Genomic DNA, 21,420 nt, shown 5'->3' on the forward strand with positions numbered 1-21,420 from the left:
AAAGGATTAAAGCTATAACCCGATACGTGCCGGCATGCGAGAGAGAGCGTGTGCACCCCATCGTACTAGAGATCCGATAGAGATCACTTCAGCGGCAGACTTCTGCCAGTTGATAACCTACAAAGTGCTGCGTTATCAGGGGAGCCTGCTGCATTTCACACGCCTTCAAACAAAAGCTGCTTTAAAAGAAAATGAAAATGGGGGGGGGGGGGTTAATGCCCTGTAAGACTATTGGGTTTAACAGAGTGTGTGTGTGTGTGAGTGTAGAAGTCTTATCAAATCGGGCTAAAAGCTACTTAGAGGGATCCCACAGCAGCAACCACACAGACCCAAAATAGACGCACACTTCCCAAAATGCACCATGTGTGAATTGAGCCCACACACTACTCTGCTCTGGGTCATTTAGAGGAAATATGATGCTTCCTTGGAAAAAGCGGTGCAATTTTCAGCTGAAAGACTAAAAAGGTTGGGTTTTAATTTACTTTATATAACTGTAATGTCTGCCAATGAAATCTGACTGGTCACGAACGTGCCGCAAACACCGACAACGACCTTTAAACATGTTTTCCCCCTGCAATAAAAAGTGAACTTTCGGCCCCTCAGGTTCTTTTAATTAGCTGCCTATCAATCAGGAAAAAAAACATCTGAGAAAACAGATTCCAGACAAGAAACAAGAGGTCACTAACTGATCCACCGCCTCAATCTTTGGTTTATTGATCTGTATTTGGGATATTCACCACAAGGCAATTATAGTTTTAAGCCAAAACCATTTAGGGAATACTCAACCACCAAACATACACTTACCCAGTGCAGGCTTGGTGGTTTGCAAAGATAAAGGACTTGAACAGAACCCCAGATTAGGCTGTTTTTATTACATCCAATGCCAATGTTTTTACATTTTCGCTGTGTACAATATCTGCACATGACAACCTAACCAACAACGGTTACGGTCATGGAAAGATCATGGTTACGCCTCATAAAAAAGCAAAAGTTAATTGGAAGTCTGCGAACATGAACTCCCGTGTCCCGCATGAAAGTCAAGACATGCTACACGCCCGTCCACCACACCCTTTACTTTTTGCCTCGCTACATATAGAGCACAATATTTCCTGCATTGGCACTGAACGTAAAATTGTACTGAAGCGTCCAATATGGATGTAATCCATGTTGCAAAAGCTTCCAGTGCAACCCAGAAAAATGTTCAAACTGCTCCTACAACATGAGTATGTTCCAAACACAGCTGAATGTACTACTTTCATACTGAGCTAGCAGCTAGCAGCTAGCAGCTAGCAGCTAGCAGCTTTTAGTATTAGCAAAGCAACCATCATTTAGGACATTTACTGAACATACAGATCAGTGGTGATGAAACTAACAGTTAGCATTTGTTTAACTGACATTTCTGCTGTCAAAAATAATGTCAACATGTTTTTAAATATATTGTTAATGGCTTTTTTTTGCATTAAAAGGTCTTTGCAGAACATGTTTTTCCACCTACATAGACAGATAACTAATGGTATTCTGTTGCATTAATGCAAAACTAGAGCATGCCATCATGAAACCAAAAAATAATTTCAGATTTTTTCTCAAAGGAGAACACAGGAGACGTGCGCTGTAGCAGACAAAGATATATAATTTCAGTTCAGGATGTGTCTGTGGACTGGATGCAGCCCACAGTAGTAAGTGACATAATTACATAATTACGTTTCTACTGAGCCCATGTCCTGAGTGCAGGGCGTATATATTGATCACTGTACAAGAACCTTCTGTTATTGATGCAAGAATCTGTTGCTGCAAAGCCAATATTTTTACAGATACTTCACAGTAGTATTTTCCTGGCAACGCGGTCCAACACTTTGCCTCTCAGCTTGCAACATCCAACACTTACTGTACAAAACATTCAACTCTATGATTTAACAAACCTTTCTAAAGCCACTTTTCACACCAACAGGTGGTGAGTCACTGATAATAGTTGAGATTTTCTTTCAAACGGATAAAACAGAAAACAACAGCGAGCACATGTTTGCAGGGTCTTAAAATAAAACCGACTTAAAACTGAACCGACAGGGGTCTCAGGGTGTGACATCAGTGTTGGCAGAAGTCTTTTCTCTGCTCTCCGATGTCTGAGAATTTGGCCTGGAGGTAAAAGACTGAGAAGATTTGGACAGAACAAGTGAATGAGACGGACTCTCCACTGCCTAAAAAAACTGAAATCTTCTTTGAGCAAAACAGTCTTTATTGCTTTGGCAGACATGCTGAGTTGGCTGACAGACAGCTGTTGTGGTGGGCAGCTCCCAGATGTGTATCTTTGCGGAAAACATTATGAATGTTGAGCATATCTTTTCCCAAAATAAATCCTGACTAATAAAGAGAGAGAGAGAAAAAAAACAAAAGATTTTGAAGCTTTTTGAAATATTACATCATCAAAAACACTGACAAGTACCTGTTCTTAGGTACATGCATCACATCCATTATGCTACTGCATCCACGGCCAAAAGAAACAGCTTCCTTCTTAATTCAATTACATCCGCCAGCTGCAATCTGGAGAAAAAGAGGAGAAGGAAGTGGTGACCTGGACTTTGGCTCTGAGTGTAGCTGACTGTGATCTCAGGGGGGGGGGGGGGGGGGGGGAACAGAGTGTATGAGCAGCTGTGTTAGCCAGGAAATGTACAGCACAGCACAGAGCGGCGCAGTGCAGCAGCTACAGCCTTCCTCAGCAACACAATTCTCTCGTTGGGTATACATGAGGCTCCAGTTTGTGTCGTGTCCCGGTGGAATCAGAGGCAACAGGATTAAGAATTAACCCGGTGAACCCACAAGCTCTTGTTGCTTGGTTTTAATTCCCTTTATTTACAGATGTATAAGATGGAAAGAAGTTCAGAAATGTCATCAAAGGAGAAGTGAGTTGCACTTTATATTACAAATACTGTATATGAAATGGATAGAAAAGGCATTAAGTGTGTTTCCTTTCAAGTGTTTTTATGCGCATCTTCAATTTGCGCATAAAAGAAATTGTAGAAATGCCAGAAATTTGCAAAAAAAAGTTTCTACGCTTGGCTTGAAGTAAAAAAGTCGATGTATCAATAAAACGAAAATGCAACAAAGTGCAAATGAAACAGATTCAACAAATAAATCATGACATACATGAAGCGTCATTCAAGCTTCCACTGACGGCAGACGAAAAAACATCTGGACCAATGAGGAGACTGTAACATGCTTCAAATGAATACATGAAACAAACAATAAAGTCAACTTTCCTTCCTCAGTTTTCCAATGTTTGAAGTTTGACTGAAGCTCTTTTAATTACGTCATCTCGTTGCGGCTTCTTCTTCCGCATCAGTTCGATGGCGTCGGACCGGAGAACTAACGACGCCGACTGTTTATCTTGATGAGCCCGAATCCCAATATTCACATAACAGCATTGGATGGAAACACACATTCATTTGCGTTTTCTTTTGACGATATTCTTGAAGTTAAGTTAAAATTTCTGCCACATTTGGATGCAAACTTAGCTAGCATTCCAGGGTAGAGGTCTACACATGGGTCACAATTATGGACCCCATCTGAAACAGACCCTTGGAAAACCTCTCCAAACCCAATATGCACAAATCATTTTTCCAAAGAAAGAGACCCAAAGATAGAACTTGGGTTGTAGATACTGCTAATTCTTGCACATTCCTGATAGATAATGAGCTATTACATGCATGAATTCATGATAATACATCTTACCATGAAGTGTTACTGGAACTTCTATTACTGGAAATCCCTGGAAAGAGTAAATCCAGCAGAATGTGTGTGATCTCTGCTTTCAAAAGAATGCATTTTTTTTATGCTAAATGTGCCAGATAAGTGCTTAGAGTTAAATAAACTAAAGACTGCAAGACTGCAATCCCCAGAAACTTTGGGGAGGGGTGGGTGGGTGGGGGGGGACAGAGAGTTGCTACCGTCCCTTAATGGAGCCCTTAAACAATAAACAGAACCCCATTTGCTCCAGTAGAGCAGCTCAGAGGCCCGGGTAAGTGAATAGTGGTGTAAACGTGTATGAAGCAGGGCGTTGCTGGAAAAGCACATGTGTGTTGAGTTAACTTTCACTGGATAAATAAAGCTTCAATAAGTACAGGTTAACCTGATCATAAGCCCTGCGGAGCGGGTGTTGTGCTAAAGGTTCCAAAACTGAGCTTGTTAGAAAATTGTTGCCAGTTTTTTTCCTCTCAGTTTGGGATTATATTGCTGTATTGGCTGAAAAAAAAACATCAGTGTCCACTAACATCAGATAAAGGCTTCTGCTGTGGCTTGATTAGAGTGCACTTAATACCAGCAGATTATATATATATATACACACACACACACATACACACATACACACACACATACATAAAGACGTACATAATCCAGTGGTTCTGTAAAAGCATCACAGAGTATTAGCCTTTCACACCCAGATCCCAGATATGACTGGCTGCTCATGGGAAATAAAGTATCTCAGGCCAGAAATCGCAGGGGCCATCTCTACGCTAATCACTGCCAAATGGCATTCTGGGTAGTAATGTGAGCCATGAGGATTCAGTCGCTTGTCAGTTTGAGCCATCAGAGGAGGTATTTGTACTCCCAACATGGATTACACTCAATTTTTGGGCTTTAACTTTATTACAATTTAGAGGTGGAAAACACTGCTACCTTACAGTTTTTTATTAAATTTTCTTTTAGTTGTTTTGGGTGTGAATTCCCAGCAAAAGAAAGGATGAAAGAGCCGTCTGTGACCACACTGTCACTGGTTTAAACTTTAAAATACAAAACTGAAGACCATTAGAGACATCCCAAAATAATCTATATATATATATAATCTATAATCTAAACATAGATGTCAAATCTTCACCTCAAATATACAAAGAAATCCCCAAACTATGGACTCACAATCCACACTTCTGTCACACAAAAACACTTTAAGCTTAACAAGGATAATCTGTAGCGCTGGTTTGTTGTACTGGGTTGCATGTGACAGTCTTCACAGTAAACACTGATCTGGTGATTTGCTGAACAAAAGACATTGTTGCTTCCATGTTAAAGTTATAATCCTTAGGATTTTTCATGAAATCAAACCCTGTTCTTGGTACTATTTATGTTCTGCATTTTTTTTCAGCAATAGCCATTCGATGTATTTGCACTCTGTAATTACCTCTCTACATAGTAGTTTCCATTGTTAGTGGTGGAGTCCGCCACTCCTTCACTCGATTTAAATTGCCTTCACACGCAGGAAGGATTCAAAGAAAAGGATGCAGCGTTACAGCTTTGAATTTTATCTCATTGAGATCAGCTTCACTGTTACTGTTCCCCCTCCTAACGCTGTTTCAGAGCTGTAGTAAGTTACCGCTGATGTTAACCCAAAATTTCCTTCTGCTGTTACTTCATATTAAAAGCATTTAACTGGTGAAACAAAGGGTGGCTTTTATTATGAAGAATTTAGACATTTTTTTCTTTAAAAATTACTCAAATTGATTAATCAATCATGAAGACAGTTGATGATTAAGTTTCTGCTGATGGATGAATCGATTATTTGTTATTCGATTAATTGTTGCAGCTCTAAAACAGACCTCATCAAGCTACTGTTTCTGAGGTCGAGAGTGAACTGCCACATTCAAATTTGGTCCAGTTTTAGCCTAAATGTCTAAACAGCTTGACCAAATCAGTGTTTTCTGGGTATAATCCTCAGATATACATACTGTCCTGTCAATATCAGTAGTGTGTGTTCAACTGTAGCTGAAATATATAATAACAGTCAGAGCACAGACGTCTGGTGTTAAGCTAGTCCTCTAGATTTGACCTGCAAATGACTAAATCAATGCTTATTTAATGATTAATGTTTTTACATGTCTGCAGTGTTAAATCATTTGCAGCTGTGATGCTACTGAAACCGGTTTATCCAAACCAGTGCCATAAACTGTTACCTCAGGGCTTCATACGAGCCTGAAGTTGCATAAACTTATCTCCCGTTTTTATTCCAGCTGACAGACGGAGCCTGAAAAAAAAAAAAGTTGACCAGCGCTCCCTTCAATCCTCCAGGACCTAACGACTAGTGATGACCGTCCTCTGAAATAACCTGGCCCCTCTCTTGCCTGGCATGGCGAGAGCAGTAGAGGTATTTCCATGTGCTGCGGAGCGTCAGCTGCAGCGCTGCTTTGGCAAGGCGCTCGCGTTCCCCCGGTGCTCCACCCAGCAGCCCCTGAGCAGCCCGGCCAAGAGGAAATACCAGCGTGTGCTGCTAAAACAATATGGTTTTAATCTGAGAGGAGTGCGGGCCTTTAAAACTACGACTCAGTTTCTCTCTCAGTCTCTCAAGAACTTTTTTTTTTTAAGCTCTCTTTCGCTCTCTCTCAAGAAAACACTTTCACCCCTGAGGTTTAGTCAGCAGAAGGTTGTTCAGAAACCTCTTTACAGTCTCTGCTTCCCCTCCTTTCTCCCTTTGTTCTTCTGTTTTTGATTGTCTCCGTCTTTTTCCTTTGCCTTCTTTCTCATCTGCCGCCCTGTCACTTCGGCTCTTTTGATAATCGCCACATGACTGTCACTAATGGACTCCCACACAGTGTGACACATTGAGGTGTGGGAACACAGAAACTACTTTAACCTTCATGCCTCCCTACTCGCGCTCCAGGCCTCGGCCCAAATCAAACATGGCTGCGATCATTAATATTAGACCACCGGAAAAGAAGAAACCCTTGCATCAGGCTCAAGCTGAGAAGAGATCAAACCTTGCAAATAGTTAAAAAAAAACACAACTGAAGGACACTTTTAGCATGTCCTGTCAGTTTTGACTGTTTGCACTGAATAATTGGACGTCGCAGCGACCTCCCTGAGACTTGAGAGTCTTCAGACATGCAAGTCTCAGTTTAAGAGGCAGTTTTCTTTTCCACTCCTCACCACAGTATAATGAGTCAGGGAGGTGGCAGAGTTCTCCATCATTTTACAGTTGACGGAGAAACTGTCTCGGTGGAAGACTTCTTTTTCTTTCTGTCTCCAAAAAAATGTCATCTTCCATAAACAAAAATTAACATAATACTGAGAAAAGTTTACCCACACATTCCCTCCCCCCCTTGCTACAACTCTTCCTACTGTATATCCCACTTAATACCAAAGCTATGAAAGAAAAGCGCTCTAATTTCCTACGGCGCAGAGTAGATTTAAAGCTGTGTGGCAGCAGAGAATGTGAAACCCGAGGGCGTAACGAGAACAGCCTGATGTGACCACAGGAACTGGGTGTGAAACTGAAGCTCTGGTTTACTCAGAATGATGTTTTGAAAGTTGTCCAGCAGGGTGAGCTGATGGTGACTGGAGATAGTCCTGTAAAGGGAAGGTCATGGCCGTTGATTCTACTGCATGCAAATCTTCTATCAAAGTGTGTTTGAACCAGGAAAAAAAAAAAGCCTTAAACTATCAGCACCTTTGCATGCACACAAGAAACAAAGTTATGCAGGAAACAGTTCAGCTGTAAACCCTGGTATACATGCAGCAGGTATGTTATTAGATAAAAGGTGCTGCCATAGTCAGAGTGCACAGTTTATTCTTCTTTAAAACAACTTATTTAGACTTAAGGAGGATATTTAATATCACTTTCTGCTTTAGTCAGTCTTTGGATTTAATTATGTTGCATACAAGAATGTTTTGTTGTTGTGTAACAGTCTTCTTCTTCTTTTTTTTCTTTCATACTTTCGCTCTGTTGTCACACTGATACTTTCCCCTGTTTTGCTTTGTCTCGCTCATGTGTATAAAAAAAGACAATTAGAAACTCGGTTAGGCGTATATCCGGTCACTTATGAGCATGTAAACCAACCGTATGCAAGTCAGGTCCCAGGCTGGGAGCATCATCGTACACTGTATTCAGAATTATGAGATTGGACGACACAAACAATCAGCAACAAAGACAACAGAGCAGACGAATGCAACAATCATCTCGTTAGCAAATTTGGAAACAGAAAATAGATCTTTATCTTGCAGGGAGCATTTTACATCCATTCACCTCACGTTTTGGAGCTTTGACCATGTTTAAAATTAGACATCCAACATCATAACACTATATAAATGACAAAGAAATCACAAAAAGTCTGATCCCCTTCAGTATAGCACACAGCCTGCAGCATAATCGGAGTTATTTTTGTTTTCTGATGCTGTTCAGTTTGTTTACGTCAGGAACACAGCGGAAAAACAGGCCTCGCCATGGCTGATTTTAGTATTGTTGCCATGCTGCAACACCAGTCGCTCATCTGGAACAAATTAGGAGAAAATACTTCAAATACTTCAAATGTTTAAGGAGTTAAAGTGGCACAAAATAAAGTTTCCATGGCCCTTTCTTTTCCCACTTTAGTTTGTTCCAACAACAACAAGGGCTGAAGCTGGACGTCATTCTGCAACCCTAAATTCCAGAGACTGGATCCTGTCCATGATATCGGGATCCCAGACGCCTTAGCTATGCCTTAGTTACACCAGCAGGATCCACACACACACACACACACACACACACACACACACACACACACACACACCTGGTGCTTAACCACCTCTGGTGACCCCGATCGTTCCAACTGTACAGATTGAGTTTCCACAGCATCTGTGCAGGCCACATGTGTGTATCTAACATGGCTAATATGGCTAATCCCCCCGCCCCCCAGACACACACACAGACGGACACACACACACACACACACACTCATTGAAACCATGGGTGGTTGTATCTGCAGTGGTGGGCGGATATCAACAAACTAAATCCCTGTTTGACCTGCTAACAGAGCAGCTGGTGACTATAAGCAAAATACTCAAACTATAAGGTCATTTAAAGTGGACAGTTTCATTAAAAGCAACAGATTCTACTGAAACACATCTGCAACCTTTGTTCAGTATATATAATTTATGTCAGACATATAACCCTCCACTACTGTCTCCTTGTTGCTTGTGTGATGACATTATTCTGTGTATAAACTGTATCTACATCAATAATAAATTATTTAAACATTTAAGTCGTTACTAAAGCAAAAAAACTCACAAGTTCCAGTCCCTCAAATGCAAATATTTGCTATGATAATAAGCAGAAGATATTTGGGTTTTGGACTGTCAGCCGGCCAAAATAAGCTGTTTAAATAACTTGTGCTGCAGGAAACTGTGATTGGCAAAAGATTATTTTCCTGCAGTTATATAGACTTAACAATTGACTGAGAAAACAATCCATGATGTAAATAATCATTAATTTCAAATGGAAATGTACATGAATGTGACATAAAAGGCAAAGTTAAAGGTGCGGCGTGTCGAACGTTTTCCATAAAAGACGTTACTATCTGACCTGTCGATTGTGTCCATTTGGTTTGAAGAGAGAGAAGAAGTATAAGAGCAGCCAGATATATTCAGACCCAGTGGCTCAGTGGTCAGCATCCTCACTAAAATACATCCTGCTGACATTAATGTACCGAGTCTCTGGCACAAAGGATGCTGGGATACGCTCCAGCCACCCGTTAATGACAGAATAAGCTTCTGTAGAAAATGCAAAGACAGATAGATTTCAGGTTGCAACAAACAAATATCGTCATTACTGATTAATCTGCTGATTATCTTCTAGATTAACAGATTTATCATTTTGTCCTCAACATTTCAGAAAAACAGTGGAAACTGAAATTTCCTAGATAGAGAGATATTTCAAAAGAAAGAAGAAGAAGAACAGCACATTCTTACAAATCGGAAGCTGGAAACAGATCATATAAATCATCTCTTATAGTTGCAGATTAATTTTTCCATTGACTAATTTCAACTCCAGCTGGATTCAAACCAGGTAATCTAATATTAATCAACACTGTCGCCCCAAAAATCTAAAATCTGTTTACCCTCCTGGTCTCCTTTGTTTACCATTATTTCACAAATGTCTCTGAACCGATGTTATCATGAGTTACCGAAGATAAAATGATGCTCACGGCAACTTTTTGGATTTCACAGTGTTGATATAATACTGTTAACTTGTTTGCCACTGAAGCACACAGAGTTGAACTGAAATGAACTCTGTGAATGAACACTCTTCGCCTCCTTTCTAAACATTTCGCCTTCCCAGCAGCAGCAGCAGACAGACAGATAGACCCCCTGTCTCCACCTCAGCACTCATTTACATTTAGATGAGCCCATTAAGAGCCATAAACCATCAACACTCCCCCCTCTTCCTCACAGGATTTCCACAACCTCCTCATTCGTCTCAGTTTAAAAAAAAAAAACATGGTGAAAAATAATAAAAGTCCGATTGAATAGACGTGTGAACTGTGCGTCTCTGTCTTTCTCTCCCGTTTCTCATCTATCCTCCCTCGCTTCCTCTTCCTCCTCAAACGACAAAACTAATGACGTCCTAATGAAGAAGAGCACAGAACACACAGATGGATGGAAGTCAATGAAGCTGCAATGTAATTTGTAAGAGACAGGAATGATGAAGATGGAAAAGACGGATCAAACATTCTTAAAATATGGTGTTTTTATGTTGTTTTTTCTCACAAATGATCTTTTTTAGGACTCCGTAAGAGGCTAAATGACGGAGGCTAGTTGTACGTGACCAACACCTCTACCACTGAGGTTTTGTGGATGTGCAAACCTCTATTCTAGCTTATTGTATTCATGCTGAAAACCTTCTGTGGGAACTCCAACGTCCGGAGATTGATTAGTTTTTTTTCTGGCAGCCTTTACAGGCGCTGCGAGTCTGTATCCTGAAGTAAAAATGAGATGATTTAAAGCTAGAATGATGTATCGGGGAGTGAACGGGGCATCTTTGGCATTATCTAAATTACATAAAGGTAACTTGGGGGATAGCTTAGAATAAATGAGCCTCTGCTAGATTAATTAGAAGATTTATAACCAGACTGAATGAGTAACGACATCTTTTTCCCAAAATGGTTAACACCGCCTCAGAGCAAAAACACTTAATCATGTTGTGTCTTCAGTAGAGTAAATATTAGATTTGTTCATTGATGTGTTGTTGTGGATGTAAGGAGATGATTAAAAACCTTTATTTAATTAGTTTTTTTCTACCAGAAGGAAACAAAGCACCTTCTTATTTTGTCGGTACAACCGAATCCCAACTCGCACTCCTCTTTATTTCAAAAAGGAACTCGGAGAGAAAGAGAAACACTGCTCGATACTTGGAAGAAATCGACAAGGGGGAAAAGAAAAGAGCTACAGATGTGAGTTACACAGGCCGGCTTCCTCACAGGCAGGAAACAAGTGTCGGTTTGATGGAGGAGTGAAGGTGTGAAACCTGAAGGAGAACCAGGATGTAAAGGAGCAGAAATTAAAGCCTGAGAAGAAAGTGGGAGGCTGGGAGATGAACTGTAGACTGTAATTAATACATATCAGCCCAGTGTATCAATTTACCTCAATGAGAGGAAGGTTTCTTGGTACATTTCAAACCAATTTGTTGAAATGAAGCGTTAGCAGAATCCAAACCCTACAAACTGAATTTTTAAAACCAAGAAATTGAGTTAAAAGATCCAAAGATTCACACAAAATCTCATTCTGGTTCACCGATGATGCATCAACGTTCCTGCACCAAACTTATAACCAAAGAAGGATGTCAAAGCTTGATAGAAGTATGGTTTCTTGGGAAATGCCACCAACTGAACAGATGCAGAAATTCTACAAAGTTGCCAAATTGCCAAATGATTCAGATTAAGCAACCAGGCAAAAAGTTTTAAATCACATCTGCTCTTCTTCTGATCTAAATCTTTAACTCCATCCAGTCCTTAAAGCAACGCTAGAATGATCAAAGATGGCAAGACGACTCTAGTTTCTAATCTTATTTAGATTTGCAGCAAGTACACAAGGTCGACACCTAAACATTATACACACACAAACATACAGTGTGTGCTTGTTGAACATGTCAATCCAACACCACGTGCTGCTATAACAGCCTCTACCCCTTCTGGGTTCAGGCTTTCCACCAGATGTTGGACCCTGGCTGCAGGGATTTGCTCCCATTCAGCTACAGGAGCATTAGTGAGGTCCCACACTGATGTTGGGTGATAAAAACCTGGATCACAGTCAGTCAGTCAGTCATTAAGTCAGTCAGTTCACCCTGAAGGTGTTAGATGAGCAAGTCAAGTTCTTTCTTTATTTATGGTGCAGGAGAGCGTTGTCATGTTGAAACAGGAAATGGGCCAAACACAAACTGTTGGCATAAAGTTCAAAGAGCCCAGTCTAACCGAAACCAGGAGAAACAACTGCAGTAAAAGAAGGGGGTGTCCGCATACTTTTGGCAGAATAGCATAACTGATATTGCAGAAACAAACACATTTTACAGCCATTAAACTAATAATTTTCCAAAAATTAGTGTAAAATCTGAAGTAAAAAGTGAGTTCAGTGTCACATTCAGGCTCAGTCAGGTTCAGACATTTAACTGGAGTTTGTCACATGATAACTGGTACTCATTACATCATCTGTTGCTATAGTGACATCTATAGCAACAATAGGAGCTTCACCAAACTGTTGCTAAACTGCACTAAAACACTTATTTATAATATCATTTTATGCTGTAGCATTAAAACATCCGCTAATTAGAACAAATGGCCAAAAGTATATGGACGGGGTTGTAACGTCCCTTTCACTGCCGTCTACTTTTGGGCTGCTCTTCCTTTCCTTCCTCCATCTAGTGATGCTGGTGTGCCCAAGAACAGCTCTTCAGTTCAAAGTTTATATCCATTAATAGTAATTTAAATAAACCAATCAACAGGTGGTCTACAGTAAATGTTAAAGGGTTTTATGATACATTAGGAATCTGACCAACATAATGATGCTTCGATGAGCTTTTGTCAGTTTAATTAATCAACTTTACTGCAATAAGAAGACTTTTTTTGACTGTTGACTGATGCACAAGACATCTAGAATATTCTCATATGATGAGAAGGTGCACTAACTCTAAAAAAAAACAAAAAAAAATGGAGTCAGGTTTGATTATTTCGATCAACATCACATATGATGAGAGTTTGAAGGTGGAGGGGCAACTGTATGTTCAGGTGTTATAAAATCATCATCATCACCACATTCATCATCACTGCTGTCCTTTAAATGCCATACACTGTATGTGGTGAACGGGGAATAAGAGGAAGAGGAGGAGAGAGGGGAGGAAGAGTGGCTCAGATTTCATTACATTCTCTACATGAGTAAAATGCCTCGGAGGCTCCTCTCTGCTTCCCTCGCTGCTCCCTGCTGAGTGTGTGCGTGTGTGTATGTATGTCTGTGTGTGTGTGCACGTACATGCACACACTCTACACACACAGCCTTCTTCTCTTGCTCTCTCATACTGAGAAAAAAAAAAAAAGGTATCTGTCAAGATTTCGAGCTTCCAAAATGGATTTATCCCACAGGGTCGCTCAGGGCTTCTCCCATGAGCCCGTGCTGCACCGAGAGACGGAGCAAAGTAGAAAAAAAAAAAATACAAAAGAAGATACGAGAGAGGCGGGAGAGGCTCTGCAGCACATTTGGCAGGTATTTACACTCATTTATTTGTGTTTTTTTTTCAGCTATATTCAGGATCTTTTGGCAGCTCGGCTCATGTAACATTCATGCCAATAAACACTAATGAATTGAATTCAACTGAGAGCGAGGCGGCAAGTGATGCAGCAAAAGATAGCAACACACACACACACACACACACACACATGGACTCACACACCGTGACTCCCCACCTTAACAACTTGCCTCACAGCAGCTGGTCCATTTCATGCTCAGACAAAAATCGGACCGATCGATCGAGGCAGAGAGAGAGAAAAAAGAAAAAAGGGAGAGAGAGGAGGAGAAGCAGCAGTAGCAGCAGCAGCCGTCATGATTTGTGATGCGTTCACCACAGCAACATGTTCCAGCCTCTCGTCTACCGAACCCAGACGCATACTGATGAGCCGCGGCTGCAAACTGTTTCCATCTGGGAGCAAAACGCTTCTCTATTTGCGAATACGCTCAGCTGCTGAATAAGAAGCAGTTGTCGCAATCGTCGCTCGCGGTCTCAACAGGTGATGTTGTGACTCCCCCTCCATCAGGTTGAGACTCTACTCTGAAAACCGTCTCCCGCCGTCGCCGTGTCGCCTCATTTTCTCCTCCTGTGTTTGCTTTTTGTTATTCAGGCGAGGTGTGGAAAACATGAGCCGAAGGACAGGAAATTGATTTATAAGTTTGTGAGCTTGTGAATAAAATATGAGTTTCTGTTCGGTGTTTCAGTCAAAACTGTTCAAAGTGTACCTATCAGGTTCTTTGTGTTGTTGCTGTCAAAGGGTGATTGATTCTGAGAGTGTCGTCACCAGAAAAACATCAGCAATTGTCGCTCAAAAGCCTCCTATGTTTACGTCTTCCTGTCAAAAGGCCCCGTGTGATGGTGTGAAGAATGACTGTAGTCACTCAGATGCAAAAACAGAAGATACTGAAGATGTTTTTTGTGCATTGAATCTTAGAAAAGCTGTTAACATCCCATCTGCTACAGACAAACATTGGCTCCTTTGAATCATGATCTGTCCCTAAACTTAACCAAGTTACCGAAAGTCGAGATGTCAGATCAGTTTTGTGGGGTTGCCAGATCAGAAAACACTCATAAAGATTGTTTAAAAAGCAACAACAAACCATTTGATTAGTCATTTATGTTGGTGGATCACAACAAGATGAGTCATCGGTCACAACAAAGGCGCTTTATTCCATTTTTATGGGTCAAAATGTCCACCAAAGACCATATAATACTAGTTCTCCACTACATTTTTATATTAGGGCCAAGTTTTAACAACCACCTACTGAGAACTACCTGATTCAGTTGAAAAGTTTGATGCTACAAGTCAGTTTTCAGTCAGTTGATCTTTTCTTCCTCGACCCTTTGTTTAGGTTTTGAGATATCCATCTCTGAGGTTTCTGCATCCAAGCAGAAGAATCAGGAGAGTTGTTGAATGTTGTTTGTGATGCTCACAGCATTAGAACGTAACATTTGAAAAAAAATCAACAGCAAGTAACTTTTCTCTGGAACTTCTTATACGTCACAAATCCAAACAAAGTTTTCACTGGAACTACTTTCTACAAAGTAAATAGTTCCCATAAAAACCTTTGACAATGAGCTTTGTGGATTACACTGAAGGAGTTTTCCAATGCAGAAGTTGAAGAATTAAACCTATTAGCATTAAGAAAGACAACTAACCCTTCAGCTTTAAGTGAAACAGTTCAAAGTCCGGCCTGATTTTAATAAAACTGAGAAAAACGCATGGCGCTGTATCAGATCGTCTTGTTGGTCTCAAGTACAACTGTTACCCCATGAAGTCCTTCAGCATGGTTGATTTCAACACAGTTCATGGTGTTTCTATAAAGTAAATAGTTCCAATAAAAACCTTTGACAATGAGGTTTGTGGATTCTAGTGAAGGAGTATCCTGACATCATCAAACTGTTTCTGTAAAGACACAATGCTGATGAGAAGAAGTTGTAGCAGTGGATATCTCAAAATCTGGACAATAAACCTATTAGCATTAAGAAAGACAACTAACCCTTCAACCTAAAGTAAAGGGTTCGGGTGATGCTTCACCTTCTCTTGATCTTATCAAACGCAGCAGAAACAGTTCAAAGTCTGGCGTCATTTTAATAAAACTGAGAACATCAGATCTTCTACAGGAACAGTAAAGTCAGTCTTGTTTGTCCCAGGAACAACTGTTACCCCATGAAGTCCTTCAGCATGGTGTTAATCTGCATCTGTGTGTCCGTTTAATAACCATTTTCTCTACATATAACAAAAACTTTATGCAGGTTGAGGATAAACAGTTGAAGCCAGTTGTAACAAGACACTGGTGTTTATTTATGTAGCCCGCAGGACCAGGTGGGTGTGACGGGACTCGCCCCCAAACAGCCCAGATTTACCTGGAAAAGCTGTTGACACGCTGGACTGAACAAACAGCTGGAGCTGCAGCCTGATGAGACTCACGTACGACTCATACCACCAGCACGATGAATACTAGAGACATTTACAACAACTACAATTCATAGTACTATTAGTACCCCTACTTCAAGTACTTCCATTATACTGTTTCAGTAGCGCTACCCCAACTAGCCGAGTCACCATCTATTCTTACACTCTTTGATTTTATTCAGATATAAAAAACTCTAAGACATTACAACTTGACAAAACAACTCCTAAAAAGTATCAAATTTATCAGTTAGCAGTTTCTTGTTATAATAAGAAACCTTTTCTTGTTTTAACATGATCCTTTTCTTATTATTACGACATACCTTTCATGTTAAAACGAGACAGTTTCATGTTATAATGAATACTTTTCTTGTTATTACGAGATAATTAATACGTTTTAACAGAAATGTTTCTTATAATAACATCATTTTATCATTGCAAACCTTTCTTTTTATCTCACAAACTGTTTTAAATAAGCATTAATAAAACTTTAACCAGGCTACAATATCATCTCTTCATGCACTGAGTGGATCTTTTTTTTGTTTTACCAACATGAGGAAGTTTCTTGTTACATCATCTTACCAACTCATCGTGTTATAACCAGAAAAGTTTGTTTTAATGAGGTTCATTCGTTTATGAAGTAACGAGAATGTTTTGTGTTATAAGAAGATGTGTTATTGTGATCTCAGTCTGGGAGCAACAACAGCGAAAGCATGATGATTGTGCTACTACGTACAATAACAACTACCAGTCTCACTACTGAGAGTGAATACACACACAAAGGCAACAAGAGGAAGGTTCGTTATCACTGATAAAAATCAGGACACGAGGCTGAATGTAGTTGGTGTAGAATCACACTGGACTTGAACCCGGTTTGTCATTACAGCTCACAGTTCAGCGCTCAGCAGCGAGACGTCTTCACATTAACACATCGACGTCTCCTGCTGAGACATCACAGCACACTTAGGACTTAAAACACTGAAGACGTTCTCAAATGGGAATAATGTAGATGTGTCGCGTTTAATTTCATCTGAAAGGTCAAGTTTTGTCCAACATTTTCTCAAAGTACACAGAGCTGTGGTAGGTTTTTTGTAATAGTTACAGTATCTGAATGAGTATCAGTATCTGTTAGCATACAGAATGCTACTTTAGCTGCTATGAAACAAGATTTCTACAACTCGTACCAGGACTGTCAGCATCACATGTGGATTTTTAACGACTGTCCGAAGACAACGACCAAACAGAAAAATATCTGTGTGAGCCATGAATGAGAGTTTTATTCTCTAATTTCCCTTCATCCAGATTTCAGTGCAGAGCTAAAGTTCACCTCGCTCACCCCTAACTCTCTCTCTCTCTCTCTCTCTCTGCAGAGTTTACAGACCTTGTTGTTGCACCAAATTGTGTACTCAGAGAGCAAACAGATCTATGTTAAAGTTAACAACGCAGGGAGCTGCATTGTCGGAGGCGTGTTATTTAAGGTACGGGTGAGACAGTGAAATATACTCCAGGAAGGACATTTAAAGGGTTATAAGACACCAGAACACTGCATGATGGCTTATAATAGTCATAGAGAGGATTTAAAACTAAAAAATATCACAGCTGGACCTATTTTATCTTTCGCCACGACAACTGCAAGGTAAATAATAGAAAGATGGCGTTCCAGTACAGAGTAATCCAACAGGAATGTGTGTTTGCATCTATGTGTCATCTGTATTCCTGACCACACTGTGGGAGCCCTTTGTGTCGGCACCCCGCTGCGCCCACAGGACTGCTCCCCTTCAACATGAGTCAGAGGGCTGCGTTTTTCACACAGGGCTCAAGTCAAGTCTGAACGAGGTCTGAAAGGTAGAGTCACATTACAATCCCATCCTGCATCCCATTCGCTTCGATCTGAGCCTGCAAAACAGACAAATACAAGCTGTTTCAGGACGATTCCCAGCTGGATTCACAGGTGAGTCAGACAATGTAATAGTTATTATGATCACTCTGATCAATATTTAGTTATTACCTGCATCGGGGCAGAGTGCTGAAAGATTTCCTTGAAGAGAAACGTAAAAGTCAAAGGGCTACAACTAATGATTATCATTTAATCTGCTGATTATTTTCTCAATTAATCAATTAATCGTTTTTTTCAATGAAATGTCCCATATTAGTCCCAGATTAGAAAATGAGTCCATGCTGATGACTTCAAATGTCTTGTTCTGTCTGATCAACAGTCAAAAATCCAATTTACTGTGACATTTTAGAGGCTTCACTCAGCAAATTTTTGGCATTTTTGCTCAATAAATGACAAGAACGATTATTCTATTATCAAAATAGTAGCCAATTAATTTTCTGTCTATCAACTTATTGATTAATGGACTAATTGTTTCAGCTCTACCTGTGTTTACCTCTTACTGAACCGGACCTCTAGCGGCTGTGGCGACTGTACGACTCTCGTCTAACAGGAGCAAACAAGTGATGTTTTTATAAAACTCTGCAAAATGTGTGACTTTGAAACTGCAGACCGCTGACATCCTGTTTCCCACCGACAGTCAGAGTTGGGACCACAATGTTTCTCTGACCTTAACCTAGTAGTTTTGTACCCAAACCAAACCAAACACTCACATGGGTCGTATTTTCCTTTTTTGGTTCGGTGATCTTCTTCCTGACTGTCTAGACTTAAAAAAAAAAAAAAAATGGATGTTGATGGAAATGGTTCGCTATGCGAGGGGTTGTTTAGTCTTTGCGGACTTCAAAAAAAATCTTCACGTCTGCTTCCAGCTTCGGAGAAATGATGAGGATCCAGGTGTGTGATTAATGTGCCAGCTTGTGTTTCACGTATGTGTGAAAACAGGATGTTGAAAAAAAAAAAAAAAAAGGGCAGAAGGGAACCGAGAAGTCGACCCAGTCAGGACGCAGACATCCTGTGAACACACACACACACACACACACACACACACACACACGCTAAAACAAACATACACACACTTCAGCATGAAGGTGATGACATTAACACAGACAACACAGAGAAATAAGACACACACACACACACACGCTGACCTCGGTCCGCCTCGCTGTCATTTACAGTACTGGCAAAGTTAAAGCAGGCCCAACAACTTTTAACAATAGCCTACAATTCCCATAATCCCACAGGGAGGCAGACAATTTCAAACCGCTGGACGTTGCCGAGCGGCAGAACGGCCTCTCATTTTACACCGAAGCGCCATAAAAACCTTATTTTGACATCCTGCGGCTCAGACGGTAACGACAGGCTGCTGAGCATCATATTGGGATCAACCGCCGCTTATTTTAGATTTAGTCGACACACTTTAAGAGGCTCTTAACCTGCTTGTGACTGCTGGTTATTATCGTCGGTGGATTTATCACCACTGTCTGTTTTATTTGATTAATGCCTTTCGCTCTTTGACTGAACAGTTGCTTTGTTCACGGTTTGTAATTTTATTTGATTGGGTGTTTTGCTGCACAATTAAAATGAAAAATAAATTAAAAGACAGAAGAAGGCACACTCACATATGAGTTGTACATTTGTATCCAGTTCAGATGATCTGACCGAAGCACCGAACCAGTTTAGAGCCTTTGGTATTAAAATAAAGTAACAGGATATGTGTGTATAAGCTTAATTTAAGCAGAATTTCCTTGAGGACAGACTAACATAAACGCTTTGGTTATTGCAGGATAGTTAAGGAGTAGATTTTTGTGTGAAGGTTTGGTCCACTGTGACTTTTGTTATTCAGAACATTATAGCAGGTGTAGTTCTTTGTTTTTATGTTCATATTAAACATTAAATCTGATTGTGTGGATTTTAGTGGATTTTTTGGACATTTAACAATGTTTTTAACCTTCAAAAGGACGATTTATTCATGTAAACCAAGTTGCTGCAAACTCAAATCATTAACTCAATTTCTTAAATGATATTTCAAACATTTTGTTCAAACCTGGTTGGATGGAAACCATGACAACCGTGACAAAAATACCAACTTCAATAACAAATTCAGCAGCAGCAGCAGCAGCACACACACTGTTGAGAATATATAAGTGGCTACAGTACAAGAGTCTCTCCTCAGAGAGTCGACAGGAAGTCTTCAGTCCATAAAGAAGAGTTTAAACTCTATAAAAACAGTGTGGGGTGAGAGAGGGATGTTACGCATACGCACACACACACACACACACACACACACACACACACACAGTATAAAGATGTGAGCAGATGCAGACTCACTCAAGGTGACGTGAATTGAAAATGTTTCAACTTTTGTTATCCTAAACCTTCATTCATATGAACACACCTTTATAACTACAAGACACACAGACACACTGAACAGTATGTCACACACACACACACACACACACACACACACACACACACATTATATTCCTTGTCCCATTTATCGAGGCCAGGAGGCTAAAAGAGCTGAGACAGGGAGATCCCAGCCGAGTTCTGCCTGAACAACAATCCATCACTCTGCCTCGCCGACAGAAAAAAAAACAAAAAACAACAACAACTTTACCCCCCCGATATCTCACCGCCTCATCCGCAGCCCGACGGATCCACAGCTCCACGAGAAGATGAGTTCAGAAAGTTTACTTTCTTTTTTGCTGTTGTTGTTGGGAGTATTTCAACCGACTGCGCAGTAACAACAGCTTCTAAACTGAGAAATCAAACTGCGGCCAAATTTTACAAACGGTCTACTCTTTATGGAAACAGATGACGTCTTCGTTTGGACTTTGGACTTGGACTTTTGGATTTTGCATACGGGGACACATAATCTTTGCTTTCATTCCTCTGCACTGTTTCTTCTGTCTTTAATCTTTGCAATGCACATGTAAAAACAGTTAAAACTTTGTTGCAGTTACGGTTGAACCGGGCTCAACTTTTGCCGCAACGCAACCCGACGTCATCCTGCAAGGTGCCGCGTTTGTCAATCAAATACATGCAAACGTACATTCCTGGTGGATTAGTCTACTTTCCAATGTGAACGCCGTATTCGACGGTTTACCTCGTGATCGTGCTGCCATGATAACTTCCCAGGGTTGTAAAATCACGTCTGTGAATTATTACAAACTGCTGCGTGTAGTGTGTTTTGGCTTCTGATAAGTCTTTTATATGCAATTAAACTGTGACTCCGACTCCACTTCCTCAATCATATTTCATTGTTTCACGGGCACCTCAAACAACACGCCCACACACACACACCACCGCCGCCGCAGCAGCCTTTTTATTGTTTTACAAAGGGCAGTTTGTTTTATCAACACGGCCTTAAACACATGCAAACACACTGACTGATTGGTTTTAGCTGCGGCTGATAGTTAGTCGACTCCTCAGATAACCGAGATATCTGAAATCTTGTTGCCTCTTTGGTGTTTTGCACATTTTGCTACTGCTATTTAAAGTCTGCATGATGGTGAACTTTTCTGCACAACTCGAGTATTTGTTTTATTTTAATGTATGGAATTTGTGACAGGCAAATGAATTGTGCATCTAATTGTACTGAAGTTA

The 21,420-nt window shown here is 40.4% G+C and overlaps 1 protein-coding gene across 11 annotated transcripts in view; it reads right to left on the reverse strand.

The window, feature by feature from the left end:
- Window positions 1–21,420, reverse strand: part of LOC137194624 (disco-interacting protein 2 homolog C) — a 240,339-nt gene that overhangs the window by 130,724 nt on the left and 88,195 nt on the right. For 2 of the 11 annotated variants that reach the window (XM_067606709.1, XM_067606708.1), the window contains exon 2: window positions 2,441–2,538. The exons of the other annotated variants lie outside the window; for them this stretch is intronic. In XM_067606709.1, the coding sequence (XP_067462810.1) occupies window positions 2,441–2,456 (16 nt within the window). In that variant the 5' untranslated portion in view covers window positions 2,457–2,538. The remainder of the gene's footprint in view (window positions 1–2,440; window positions 2,539–21,420) is intronic. 11 annotated transcript variants of the gene reach the window in all.

Source organism: Thunnus thynnus, chromosome 12, assembly GCF_963924715.1.
Source record: "Thunnus thynnus chromosome 12, fThuThy2.1, whole genome shotgun sequence".
Lineage (NCBI taxonomy): Eukaryota > Metazoa > Chordata > Actinopteri > Scombriformes > Scombridae > Thunnus > Thunnus thynnus.